Source organism: Vidua chalybeata, chromosome 1 (genome assembly GCF_026979565.1).
Source record: "Vidua chalybeata isolate OUT-0048 chromosome 1, bVidCha1 merged haplotype, whole genome shotgun sequence".
Lineage (NCBI taxonomy): Eukaryota > Metazoa > Chordata > Aves > Passeriformes > Viduidae > Vidua > Vidua chalybeata.
Window position 1 is genome coordinate 139,250,626 of NC_071530.1, and position 14,037 is coordinate 139,264,662.

Consider the following 14,037-nt stretch of genomic DNA (forward strand, 5'->3'; position numbering starts at 1 on the left):
TACCTGCTTCATTCACCTTGCTGCTATCAGATTTTTTATTATCCTCAGTTTTGAGAATTTGTCTGGCACTTAGTATGCAGAAGCAGTGCACAGGAATAGATCCTGCTGCCATAGATAATGCGGTTCTAAGGGAAACCCATCAATTGTTAATGGCCATGCAAATTGTTGAAACTAGAGAGTTATTCACAGTTATCTCGCTGTGATTTGGTAAGTGTCCATGCCTGATGTGATCACTCACTTGATATATTATTCCATTACAATTCAAGCAGTAGTCTTAGCTTTTGGGTTTAGAGAAAAAAAAAGTGTAAGGGTGTAAGGGTGAAGGGATGTTATTTGTTTTAAATTATTTTAAATGGTTATACACACCTCCTTATGTAAAGTATGATAAATCCCTTCCTGCAACTACAGTCATGCCTTACTGAAACATTTAAATCCCTCCGATCAGAAACTAAAGGAGCTTAGCGTGCAACTTTAGACCATGATCCTGCAAAGCACTTTCTTATGTTTCAACCATACACATGGTGCACACATCCTCTGTGGCACTGGATCTTCCAGCTGCAGTTCACACCGTTTTACAATTCCTGATCAGGGTTTTCTACTGCTTATGCAAAAATTTGCTAGCATTTAATAAGCTATAGGCGTCTCCTCAAATCCATAATGCATTCACTCTCTTGCAGCAGCAGCAACCTACTGATCATTAATTTTCAGCTTTATTGCAGCTCCAACATTTCAGTTGTTGTTTTTTTTTTTTTTGTTTTTTTTTTTTTTTTGCATCTTGTCTGAGATTTATTACTTTTAGCAAAGTGCACTTCAGTTTTTTCTATTTTGTTTGCTGATTTTTAAACCGCCCTTAAGGGAGAAGTGTTACTATTCTTTATAAAATAATTCTGAAATCACAGTATTAAAAAATAAATCCTATAATTATGTTTCCTGTTAGGATTAGATAAATTATATTTAATTAAAAGAAAAATCTGCTAGCACCCAGCACAATGGTTGGTGGCAAACTCGTAAGATTAAACATTCATATGTTTATCTTCCTGAAGCAGCTGATTGAGTCTATGGGCAGACACACCAAAACAAGCTTTCAGAGATATAAATTCAGACATTATAACAAAAATTTGACCTTCCCTTCAGACAAAGATTCTGATTTTTAGAAGCAGCCTCTGAATTTACTCTTGACTACAAAAACTATGATTCTGATGGGCTTTCTGATAGTAACACACTGAACTACCTGACTGCATCAGGAATTCCAGTATTGTGATAAAATGTCTGCAATTATTTGCCAGGCAAAAACCAGTATCAGAAGTCAAGATCTTCTAGGAGAATGAAGAAAAACAGGATTCCTACCCAAACACTGTCCCTGTCTCCCACACTGCTGTTGGTCAGGTGATGTTCTCCATCAGCCTGAAGGCTGCAGGGGTCATAAAACACACTACAGCTCTAGGAAATTATTTATACTATGCTCCTTTTTACAGCCTCAAAGAACTAATTATTAACGGGACAGGATCCCCCACGGATACACTCAGCAAACACTAAGGTATGCAATTTTCCTTTAGGAATTTACTGCTATGCGCTGCCTGTCAGCATCACGCTCTCAATTTTGTTTAGGAGCTGAAGAATGATTGATCTTATTGATTTGTGTCAACAGTCTGACATGGCCATATTGACCAACTGTAATTTTGTAGGAGGAGCTGGGAGGGGAACTGGAGATTGCATTCTCTGTGGCACATCACCCTGCCCAAAGAGAAATGATGTTAGAGATGCTGGTACAGCCATCGACGGGACTGCACTGGGACTCGAACTGACACAAGTGAGTGACAAGAGATTTCCCACAACCATGTTTACAGCAAATCCACTGCTAAACACCCAAATGTATAATTATAATCTATTATAATTATGCAAAGAAGTTACATTTCAGAAAGGCCTTCTCATTTCCCATTCTTAGCATTCAATACTTTTGTTTTGCAGCCAATCAACTAAATTAGCCCTAATTCTGTTTCATTCATAAACACAAAGAGGATATTAGAGGGGGAAAAAGTGAATAAATGGGAAATTCACTTAGGAACCCAGGAATTATTTTGTTCTCATGTATTTCTGGACCAGAAACCATCATGGAGAAATAAGTCAACTTACAGAAGCTTTACTGAATTTGCTAACAGGAGCCCTTGGAGGAATGATCAGGAACGACAGCGCTTCAGTGCCTGGAAAAGCAGTGGTCTTCAGTAGCAGCTGAGTGAAGCAAGGAGAGTTAAAAGATTCATATACAAAGCATGTCATCACCCAGGACAAGTAAAACCCAAAAAAAAGCTTTAGAGGCTATTTGCCCTCACCAGACACACAGAGAAAAGCTGCTTTATACTGCTTCTGACAACTGTCACCTTTTATTGGAAAATCATTTTAAACCTACGCTCACTGATGCTTCCTGAGAAGGGAATACAGAAAACATAAATGAGTAGTATTTCAGTTTTACACAGGCTTTAAACATTATAAAGCAGTAAAGTAAACCTCCAAAATGCTTAGGAAAAGCAAAGACTCCTTTCCATTTTTAAAGCATATGGAACTGTAAGCATGGTTGCCAGTGGCAATACTGACATCCGACTGCAGTCTTGAGACATCCAGGCAGGAGAAGGCTGGAGCTCCTGCGAAGCCCTGCCAGCACCTCACTTCTCCCAGGGACTGCAGGAGGGTTGAGAAGTCTGTCTCACTGGAGTATGAAATGGAAGCCTGATTGAGCCAACACAAACACCCCACCCCTACCACCTTTCAGGGAACGCCCATTTAGCATCCTGGCCAAGGAGACAGCACTGAACCACCAGAAAAACTGAAGCTAAATCTCAGCAAGAGCTGGTGGGAGAGACAAGTGCAGGAACACAAAATGTTTAAAGAAAACAGCCTCTTCTTTCTCCTATTGTTGAGCAGGCCTAACCCTCCTGACTAGCTTACAGTTATGCTTTCTTGTTCTAAGAAATGATAACATTTTAGGAAGTAAGATTGCATTTGGAAAGCCATCAACCTGGCACCACTCATACCATTTTTTTTCCCAGCAAAGCAGTTAAGACACAACATTTTGCTAAGATAGGGTCTGTATTTCTTTCATTCTCATTTGGAATTAATTTCTTAAACTAGTTTCTCCTGCACCACAGCAGTATGCTGATCTCTCACCTCTTGGCCTTCAAACACCCTCCCAGACTATGTGGCACCCGTGCCACAATAATAGGATAGTTTCTTCCTATGTACAGCTATCAATTGTTACAAATTATAATTTGTTATATAAGTGGAAGAAAGGACTCCCACCATTCTCTGGCTAGGATTTTTAATTGCTCCTGTGCACACTTGGTGTCGCAGGCACCTCCCGCCACAGCTCCCTCCCTCCCTGTCTTCTCTAGAGATGTGGGAATGAGTTGTATCAGCATTACGTAGCAGCAATGCTCCCTACAGTTGACTAAGGACGCTCCTATGTTAAGGACAATGACATATAACAGTGATGATACATGTCCTGTTTCCTCCTGAAATTTGGATTGAAAAAGAGCAACACAAAGCCTCACATAAACGCACAGCATAGCTGGATGAACAGAGGAAGAACAAATCTATTGCGCAGTGTAAACCATGAGGTTTCGAAACCTTTATGTCCCAAACACTTGGCAATGTGGAAAGGTGCAGAATCTTAAATATAACCTGAAGTTATATTCACACATTCCCACAGGCGAAACTAATATCCATATGACTTGAGACAAGAGTATAAATCTTGCATCATCATCTAGATATAGCCAAGTCCATGAGAAGTCAGCCACCTTAGCAATTCAGAACATAGCATTTACCTCCATTCACAGGCCAGACAGCTATCCATGTACCTACCAATTATTCTACTCTGGTTAGCAAAACAGTTTGTTTACCCAAGACCACAAAACTCTGGATTTTCTGAAAGAAACCCTTCAGAGAGAAAAGGAAAACAATCACAGATAATACTCCAGAAATCATCAGATTACAGCACATTCTCTTGACTCACATCTGTTGAGTAAATAAGTGCTTCGTGCAGACCAGTTTCATCTACTTCCCTCTCCTGCAAGCAGCTGCTGGTTTACTTTCCAGTGAGCTGTTCCAGGACTATATGTGGGGCAAAAGGATTATCTCCAGCAGTCAGACCAGTAGTCTTTTTCAATTGGGTTTGTCTCAAGCCGGAACTCCTCTTGTTCAATCCCATTCTCCGAGCAAGATGCGCTACTTCACAGATGCATGGATGCAAACAGGCCCACAGCTGAAAACACCCTCAATGCAGCAGGGAGCAGCAGGCAGCCACACAGAACCTGCAAGAGAATCCTAAATGCAGCCACCTCTCTCTCTCAGCAGTTTCAGTGAAGTTTACTTTAGGCCACTACAAAATGTCCTGCAGAAGTGAGACTTTGCCTTGTGAAATACCCAGCCAGGGAGGGTAAGAAGGCAGGAACACCAAGGGATGCTCTGAGAACCTTCTTGTTGAGGCCACCTCACTGCAAGCACAAGTATAAGTATAATAAGAATAAGAATAAGTAGCTAGAACTGTTACTCTCAGCTCAGTTCTGATCTGGGTTCAATAAGCCCTTGAAACTACTTGTTTCCAGATTAATTCTACTTAAAATGATGACTCAGATATTTTTTTTTCTTTGAATTTTGTTCTATCATCAAGTGTCTCTCCAATGATGAGTATTTATTGATAAATTATCCTAGATCAATTTTCCTAGGCAGGAAAAATAAAAGCAGAGCCCCTCAAGCTGTGAAAGCTGTGTTCACATACATTCTGCATGCAGAAAACATCTGCTGCAGACCAGATCACCCATCTACTGTAATGCTTTGTCACCACACAGCCTCTTATGAGAAGCTTCATAGAAAGACACAGAAAGGCCTGGGGCAACCAATTATAATAATAACTCACCCCACAAGAAAACTTAATTACTTGAGGTTAGGAGGGCGCCTGGTTTAAGGCCCGTGGGCAGGGTGGGCTCCTCTGCCAGTGCCTGACCCTACACACCCGGCCACACACGCGGCAGTGCCCAGCACTGCTCGCATGGGAACACTATCATGCACATGGATCCACCCACTCCCACACCTCCACCGAGAGGGAAGAGCCTGGTGCAAACGCCACTGAGGATTGCACGGCTGGCTGTGAGCTTAGGGATGCCCCTGTCCCCCCCTGCTCCCAGCTCCTGCCAGGGCATCAGCCTGGAGCCTCTGGAAGCTCCTACCCCTTAGGGCCCTACTTCCATTAAATCAGCATCAACAGGCACATAAGGACACTCTGAACTACATAGAGAGCAATAAGAAAAACACAATAGAGCAAGTCCTATATTCTCAGACATCCACTAAAGCTTTGTTATTTACCTGTTTACTTCATTTTGGATAAATGTATTGCAGACCAGGCAAATTTCCAGTTTTTCAAAAATCAATATTAAAAAGTAGTCTGGTGGGGACAGGTCTCTGTAGGAGCCAAGTTACTCTGGGAAAATGCCTAAGCACTCTCAGCAGTTTCTGAGTTTTATCCAAGCTCCCAAAACAGCCTGGTGATATACAAGATGCACTGACTGGTTCCCATGTCATTTCAGATGTCCTGAACAACATTCAACTGGAACCTGTGTGATTTCTCAGACCTGTCCTAAATAGCAGCAAATGAGCTGACTTGTGAAGGCTTTTAGAGAATTCAAAAAATAATCCAGTGAGTGATTAAGTATGGCATTTATATTTGTATTTTAGTACAATGCACAGAAGCTCAGTATATGACAAATACAAGAATTTCACCTTTGTTTGAAACGCGCACATACATGCATACAGAGTGCCTACATTATCATCACATGTTGGATGGGCAAGCCTAAGCCTTACTTCACATTCTCATGCCAGTCTGCTGAGTGGCAGTCATCCCTTGTGTGTACTTCTACCACTTCTTTTTTTCAGTATGTGTATTTTATCCCTAGTGGGAAGGAAGCAAAACTAAAACCTGCTTTTCTTCCCATTCTGTGCCTATTGTATGACTGCGACCATTACTCACGATTTTCAAGGGTGGGCGGTTCAGCTGCGATTGGCACATGTTCCACCAGTAGAGTGCACACCAGGTAAATATACCGGGTACCAGGCATCAATGAAAATGTTCAGCTGGATATATCCTCCTGTAGCACCCTGCCTAGTGCTACTGCGTGCCCTGCAGAGATGTCTCCCCGGTGTAAGCATGCAAGGTGCTGCTGCTCTCCCCCTTCTGCCAGCACTCAGCAGCCCCAGGTAGATCTGTGAGCAGCTTCTTCCATAGGCTCCTTCTCCACTACCACATGCCTCCAACCTCCTCCGGCAGAACAAGTCCCACTCATGAGGTCCTGCATGTATTACCTCCTTTTCTCAGTTCACTCACGATCACACAGGCTTTTTAAGCACTGACCAGTCAAAAAACCTAGTCTATAAAGAACAACTCATTATGCTATTTGAACTCCACCACAGCTTGATTTTCTCCAAAAATACGGGTTTTTCTCATTTTCTTCATTCTACTCCTTTCTTTTTTTTCCCTTTTGCTTCATTCTCATCATTTACTTTAGATGGATGAGGAAAAAGTCTCCTTGAATGAGTTTTTGTTTTTTATGTATGCTTTTTGATACTATCACCTCTACCCTCTCCATCTTCCAAGGGCAGGGTTGCTGCAGGTCAGGGGATATACCACAGACATTATTTTAGTTTCCTAGAAAGATTCTCATTTTGGTGCAAACCTCTTCTCTGCATCTGGCTTTACTAGAACATCACATTCCTCCATTTCTTTTGGTATCCACAGTAATTTATATTACCTTCCAAAAAGTAATTATTTGGAACCAGTTAAGCCTGTATATGAATTCTGCCTTTGTTTAAAACACATTGTACATATGTATATATTTAGACTGTCATTAAATATTTAAGAGGCTGTCTTCAAACTTCAGCAGCAGCAGCTTTTATTCCCTTAACCCTTTGTGAAATAGAAAGCTTGAGGCTGAAATCTTATTGTGAAGGAATTCGGAAAGCCCAGCTGCCCTAGTGCTGGGTGACAAAGGCCACCTCTGACAACCAAGGACACTGTAAAGAAAACCAGAGGTTTTCTTTGTTTTCTTTTATATCCTATTTGCTAGCAGTCTAATCATGATAATGTAATTCATTTTAGTCTGCCTCAGCTTTATCTGCTGAGATGCGTAACTAGGATGCAAATTAATTAGCTGTGACATACAGATAGATCTTTCAATACAATTCACAGAGACAGTCAAATACACACATGCCCATCCATGCTTTCCCCAAACAAAGAAAGACACTCTACGCATTTTTCCAGAGGTCAGGAAGTCATCCTTCTTGGCTTTTTCAATCTCCTAGAGAGGAAACACCACATCCAACAGACAGGTGGACCTCATGTGAGCCCAACACCAAATGTTACACCCTAGATGAAACCCCATCACAAGTAACTTGTGATCTGTGCAGCCCCATGCCCAACACATCATAACACCACTACCCTGCTAACACAAGGTTAGCACATTTTAAATTCTGGTCACCTAATTTACCTGGCTTGGCAAGGCCTCTAACCTAGACCAAACCATGCATATATCACCCTGGCAAACACTGCTATCTAAAGGCCAGCTCTCCATGGCCAGGGCACCTACACTACTGTCTTTCACATGAAGTGGTGTAAATATCACAGCAGAGGATAGGAAAAATCAGTACAGAAAAGCACAATATGCAACTCCCAATCCCAATATATGCCAAGAGATGTATCCTGGAGAGTATGTTTTTCCTTCTTTTTGATTAAAACCTTGAAGAGGTTAAATCCAACGCCCAAATGCCTCACAAGAGCCACTCCATGTGCAGTTTTCAAGGCCCAGATGTATTTAGAGACACTTCTTTACAAGCACTACAGCCTCACTGATGATCAGATGCTGCTTTACATGGGATGAAAAATGGAGTTCCTTCTATAGCTTTCACAGCTGATTTACACATCAGCACAGAAGCATTTCAGCTGGACAGTTTTGTCATGCTACCTTGGGGATGTGACCCTAGCAGATTTTATAAAGGGACTGGAGCACCAGGCATGGTCCCTACAGGCACGGAGGAGCCAGAAGACACAGGCCCTGGCAGGACACGGTGCTGGGAGAGCAGCAGATGGCACACTCGGCTGTGCATCGGCACCGAGGCACAAGTGAGAAGGGGCAGCCGCACACACTGCCAGGTGCCCTTGCTTCGGTAAAATGTGGGGTCAAATAGTTGCAGCATCTGCAGCTGTCCACTAGAGCAAACCCCTTCACCTCAGCAGCTTGACCACAGCCTGAGCTTGCCTCAGTTCTTGGAGTAATCTTATTTTCTTGACAGCATCAGTTTCTAGTCCCTGTCTTTTAACAGCAGCATTGCAACAAATGTTGAAGCCCCCCACCCCAGATACAGCCGCATCCTAGCAGCAAGTATGCTTTTTGTATAACTAGCACAGCATAGTGGGTACAGCTTGGTACATGCTATCATACCCCCTGAGGGTTGCTATATACAAATCTCACCACAATAAGTGGCAAAGATACTTTAGGGGGAGCAGAACTCACAGGGAGAGGTCCATCATTTATTAGACCAAATGGCATAGCTGTAAAAAAATTGGACTCACGTGAAGCCACAGGCAGGTATATCTGGTTTTATGACAACTTGACAGCACACACATTGTAGTTTACAGCAAATGACCAGGATTTTTCCCATCTGTAAATTAGCTCCTATTACTCAGATCTAAAACCAAAAAACCAATACACCCTGAAAGGCTGCAATTGTCAGGTCTCCCTCCTTTCCCAAAGCATATATTCCCTGAAGGAGACCACAAGCCGCAGGGACTCCTGGGTGACAAATAACATGAGCTTAGCTTAGTATCTCTACTGATCATCCAGCACTGATGCTGTATCACTTCCACATGTGCATTATTTCACCACTCGCCCATCAGTTTTCTGAAAATGAATGGGATTAAAAACCCACTCAGTATTGGCACTGCTCTTTCCTCCCCCCTGCAGCAGAATTACAGTAACCAAAAGGTGAGCAGAGTTCACCCAGGCAGTTCACGCAGGCTTCTCGACTTTGTAATGCTGACCTTCCCGGTCTCTTCCCAACCCCCGGGACTAGTTTCGGTGGAGAAATAGCCAGTCAGAAATTTTCACCAGTATTAATGCCAACGTAGTTTCTTCCCAAATGCTCTCCAGAAGTATTATTCCACCCACATTCCCCTGTGCACCACAAAACCCTCCAGCCGTTGGCTGCTCTGGGTGCAGCTCCACTGCACATCACACAGTGCTGTGATGTGTACGGCTGGTCTCTTTTAATTCAGTGAATAATTCATGTTATCCAGGAAATATTCTCATGTGAAAATCTTCATATACAGGCACCTATTCCGCTGCAAACATAGCGGTGGTCGGCATTTAAATAAACTAATCAGCTGCAAACGGCTTAGTCAGCATCGCAATCCTGGAGGTAATTCCCAGATGCTATTTTCCCGGCAGCTGTATATACAAACCTGAAAAGCAGACTGGAAGACAAGGGCAGCAGTACAGCGAGACAAAAATCTGGCTTCACAGTGACATTACCAACAAATAAAAATAAAAGTCGAAGAAAGGCAAGCAACCAGGCGTTCACAGAAGCACACACTGACCTCGCATCACTGGTGTATCATCTGACATATAAAAACCAGAAACTCATACACCGGACACAAACACAGCCAACACTCCTTCCTTCACTGATACTGTGCTGCTTTGAACTGAGAGGAAAAACACGGCAAGGCAGGTTACTGGCTTGTCTGTGGAGATACACACAGGTCACACACCAGGCAGTGTTTTTTTGTAGAGCGCACCCCAGCCATCACCCCCAGCAACCAACCCACTTCGGGAGCCTGGCTCACATGAGACCTGGAGAGAGCTGAGGACACGTACAAACTTTGTCTCAGGGCAGGGAAGGCACAGGGCATCTGGCCTAAGAGGCGCTGGGGACACAAAAAGCAGTGCCAAATGCCAGCGCATCCTCCAACAGCACCTCCGCCGCTGGCAAGGTTTGGAAAGCCATCAGGCTGCGCGTGCAGGTCACCAGTCCCTGGGCAAGCAACGGCTGCAGGACACCGCATCGCCCTTCAGTGCCTCCCCGCCAGCTCCCCCGGCCAAGGCAGCACGGAGCCAGCCAGCAGCCCCACGGCTGACGGGAGAAGGCACCGACTCGCCCGAAGGAGTGATGAATGCCTTCCTCTGGCCACTGCCAGCGCATTGGCACACATCTGCTCATATCTGCCCGGCGGCCCGGGCCGCCTGCAGCGGAGGGCACGCCGGCATGCCCTAAGGATACAAGCACAGGGAAGGGGCACCGCTCACTTACTTTTCGTATTCGGCGTTGTCTCGATCGCAGCGCGAATCCTTGTGCTTCTGCCAGTCTTTGCCATGCTTGCAGGTGGTCAGGAGGACAACATCCTCTCCGTTATGGACGTGATATAAGGCATTCCTGGTGTCTGACCCTATCCCCGTCAAGTACCTTTTCCCCTTGAATACCAACATGTACTTCCTGAGAGGAGGGATGGTGTTAAACCTCAAAAATCCCTTCTCCCCTCCTGTCCTAGGATGATCCTTAGAAAAGAGCGGGATAGAAACGTCAAAGTTGGGTCTGAAGTTTTCAGTACTGATGCTGGCTTTGGCCAGCATAGCCTGGCCAATGTCGAACCCCACATCCTCAGTGTAGTCGGGCCAGGTACCAGAGTATAAATTAAAAATTAGGTGGTTTCTGCCGTTGTTCCACAGGTGGAGGCTCTGCACCTTGGAGCGGAGGTTGTGCACATACTGGGGCGAGAGCTGGTCTCGGTCCAGCGTGTCCAGGCTGAGGACGAAGAGGCAGGCCTGCCCGGGGTCCGAGGTGTAGAACCGGGAGCCCTCGATAGCGGCCAGGACGTTTTGGTAGCTCTCAGCGATCTTCTCCCCTTTCTGCTGCGGGTACACGTAGACCTTGAAGCCGTTTTTCCGGCACTGGGCGAAGTCGAAGCAGGACTCCATGCGGCAGCGGCGCCCGCGGTAGAGGCCGGCGCTGGCGTCCCGCCGCTGACGGGGGGAGACGCGCCCGCCGCCCTCGGGGCTCGGGCGCTCGGCGGGCGCGAAGGGCCGCAGGGCATCGGGGAAGCGGGGCCAGGGCCGCTCGGCGCCGCCGGGGCGCGGGCCATGCCGGCTACCGGGCGGCGGGTGCCGGGCCGCCCGCAGCCGCACACCTCCCAGGTAGAGCAGCAGGGCAAGACAGGTGCCGGCAGAGAGCAGCGTCAGGTAGCGTTTTTTGGCCTGCATGTGTCCGGCGGGGGTCCGGGGGGCTGCGGAGGAAGGCGGGGGCAGCCCGAGCTCGCCGGGCGCCGCTCTCAGCTCCGCTCCGCCATCTTCCCGCCGGCGAGCGCTTCAAACTCTCTTCGCCCACCTCCGCTCGGCGCCGTTCCCCAAGCCGCCGGCCGCGGCCGCGCATGTGGGCGACCGCCGCAACTTTCTCGCCGCCGGTGTCTCAGGGGCGGCGGGCGGCGGCCCGGCGGCGGCCCGGCGGGGCGCCCCGCATGCACTCAGGGCCGGCCCCCCGCACGGGGCGGGCACCGGGCAGCGCCGCTCCCGCCTTCCCGCCGCTCGGCTCCGCCACGCTCCCGCCCACCCCTCTCCGCCCCGCGCCGCCAGCCCAGCCCAGCCCAGCCCAGCCCGGCCCGGCCCAGCTCCGCCGGCTCACAGCCCGCGGCCGCCGCGCCGCAGCCTGACGAAGCCCCGCATCGCCCGGCGCCCCACGCCTGGCCCGGGCGTCGCTCGCTCCTCGCCTCGCTCCCGCTGAATGGCCCCCAGGACAGAGCAGCGGCGGCGAGGACCCTCCTCTTCTCCTCCTCCCTCTCTTTTTTCTCCTCCTCCCTCCCTTGTTCGCCCCTCCTTCCTTCCCCGCCTTCCCCGGGCCGCGGCAGCAGCGGCCGCCGAGCGCCGCGCTCGCCCACCCCGCCCGCCCGGGGCCGCGACCCCCGCCCGCCGCACCCGGGCCGCGCCGCCCCCGCCCCGGCCCCGCTCGCTGACCTCACCCCGCCGCGCACCCCGCGCCCCCATTGGCGGGCGTCACGTCCGGGGGGGCGGGGCTTCCGCCGCGCCCATTCATAACCCGGCGGGCGGGGGGCGCCGCTGCTGGGGCGGCACTGGGGGTCCCCGGGCGGCACTGGGGGTCCCCGGCCGGCGCTGTCCGGACCGCGGCGCTCGGGGCTGCCCCGCGGGGTGGCATCCAGTGAGCCCCGCCTCGGGAGCCCCTTCGCCTCTTGCCCGCTCCGCCCCCCTGCCAGTGCAGCCCTCAGCCCCCGGCCGAGCGTGCCCCGAGCCGGCTCTCCCGGCCGTGCCGGCGCCGCCGCTGCCGCCCCCTGCCGAGTGTGGCGCCGCTATGCTGGAGGGGTCCCGAGGGAACAGACCCAAAACCGGGGCTGAGACCCAAAACCCCAGTAACGAGGCGCTTGGTAACGAGCGTTCTGTGTGCTGCGGGCAGGGCTGGGGACCGTGGTCGCGGCCTCTCTCCCCGGTGCGGTCGGCCGGGAGAGGCGGGGCCGTGGCTCCGCTGCCAGCGCTGGGGCTGCCCTCGCAGCCCGGGGCGCCCCCGCCATCGCCGGCCGGGATGCGGTGCGGTCGGCATCCCCTCGAGCAGGCCCACCGCACCACTGAGGCCGCTCCTCGGGGCTGGCAGACAGCAAAACGATGCTGATAAACGAGTGGTCTGTAGAGAGCTGCCTAAGCACCCAGCCATCCCTGCAGCTACGTATTTGAGCTTAACCTCATCCCCTCCTTGGCGTTCAGTTCCATCGCCAGCAGCCTGTGTTCTGCGAGAGCCCTGATCACTCAGGCAGGATGGCCTGTATGGTGAACCCAGGCTGGAGGGGATCACAGGAATACAGCTGGGGGCCCCGACTTCTTTTGGCACCCACAGTGCTGGAAGGGATGATTGCAGCACCCCTGAATCTATCTGTTTCAGTCCTGCTAGCTCAGCAAATAATAGTGGGGAAATTACCTGGGATGGGCTTCAAGGTGCTTGCACAAGACCCTGGATGTCAAGTAACTATCTGATGCTAAAGTCTGTCCCAAAGTGCTTTCCTTGTTGCTCATATCCTACATCAAAAGTGTAAAGGATTTGCCTTTCCTGTATTGCAATTTCCCTCTCCAGCTGCCAAATATAGAGGGGTGTTACACCACCTGAGGGACAGAAGCCTCACATCAGCCGAAAGCTTCCCTACCCCTGCACTCTTCCATGCGTGTCCCAAGAATGAGCTGAGGCTGCTGTTGTGTCCTTTCCTCTTCTCCCTGCACTGATGCTGCATTGAGGAGGAGAAATGCATAATGTGTGTGAAGATAGTGTCTCTTCAGGAAATGTGGTGGGAGCTTACTATGGAAGGGTGCATTACTGATAGAAAAATGTGGGTCAATCCACACTTAGCTCCAAGTGTGGAGCCAAGAGAAGATAGTTCCCTTCAAAAATAATTTGACTGTGGGGAGGACTGTTGCAGGAAGAAGTTGGAAATAATAAGAAAAAGTCAGATTCTGAGAACGAAGTCATATTTTTGGCTGGTGTAGATATAGGTACAGGAGTCAAAAATTTTGGACAATGACCCAATAGTGGGGAAGTGTGATTAAATATTAATCTATTTGTTAGCCCTGTAGCCTTCTCTGAAACATGTGTCACAGCTCACATTCCAGAACTGAGATGCTGTTCAGGAAAAAAGAGGTCAGCTTCTTGAAAGGTGAACCAAGGCAGCTCGCAGAGGCACCTTCTGTCAGGCACGGGAAGGTGGAATCTGGAATCCCATTACTGCAAATTTGCTCTGCAAATTAGGCCTCTGGGGACCAGTTTCAAACAAAAAAAAGGAAGGCTGTGAGCTTTGCTGCCTGTGCCAAGGATGGTAACTGTTGCAAATAGATTTTGAGGATGCGGTGCTGGTGAGCCTGTGGTACCATGGTGCTGCTCCCTGCAACAGGGAAGTGTAGGAGGGAAGTGAAAGCTGTTGGGTTTCCAGCTGAACTGCTCTGCACTTGAGGTACCCAT

At 48.9% G+C, this 14,037-nt stretch overlaps 1 protein-coding gene across 1 annotated transcript in view; it reads right to left on the minus strand.

The window, feature by feature from the left end:
• The window catches only part of EXT1 (exostosin glycosyltransferase 1), a 175,141-nt gene extending 163,610 nt beyond the window's left edge, over nt 1–11,531 (minus strand). The window contains exon 1 of the mRNA XM_053967426.1: nt 10,345–11,531. Coding sequence (XP_053823401.1) covers nt 10,345–11,291 — 947 coding nt within the window. The 5' untranslated portion in view covers nt 11,292–11,531. The remainder of the gene's footprint in view (nt 1–10,344) is intronic.
• Nucleotides 11,532–14,037: the final 2,506 nt, after the last annotated feature.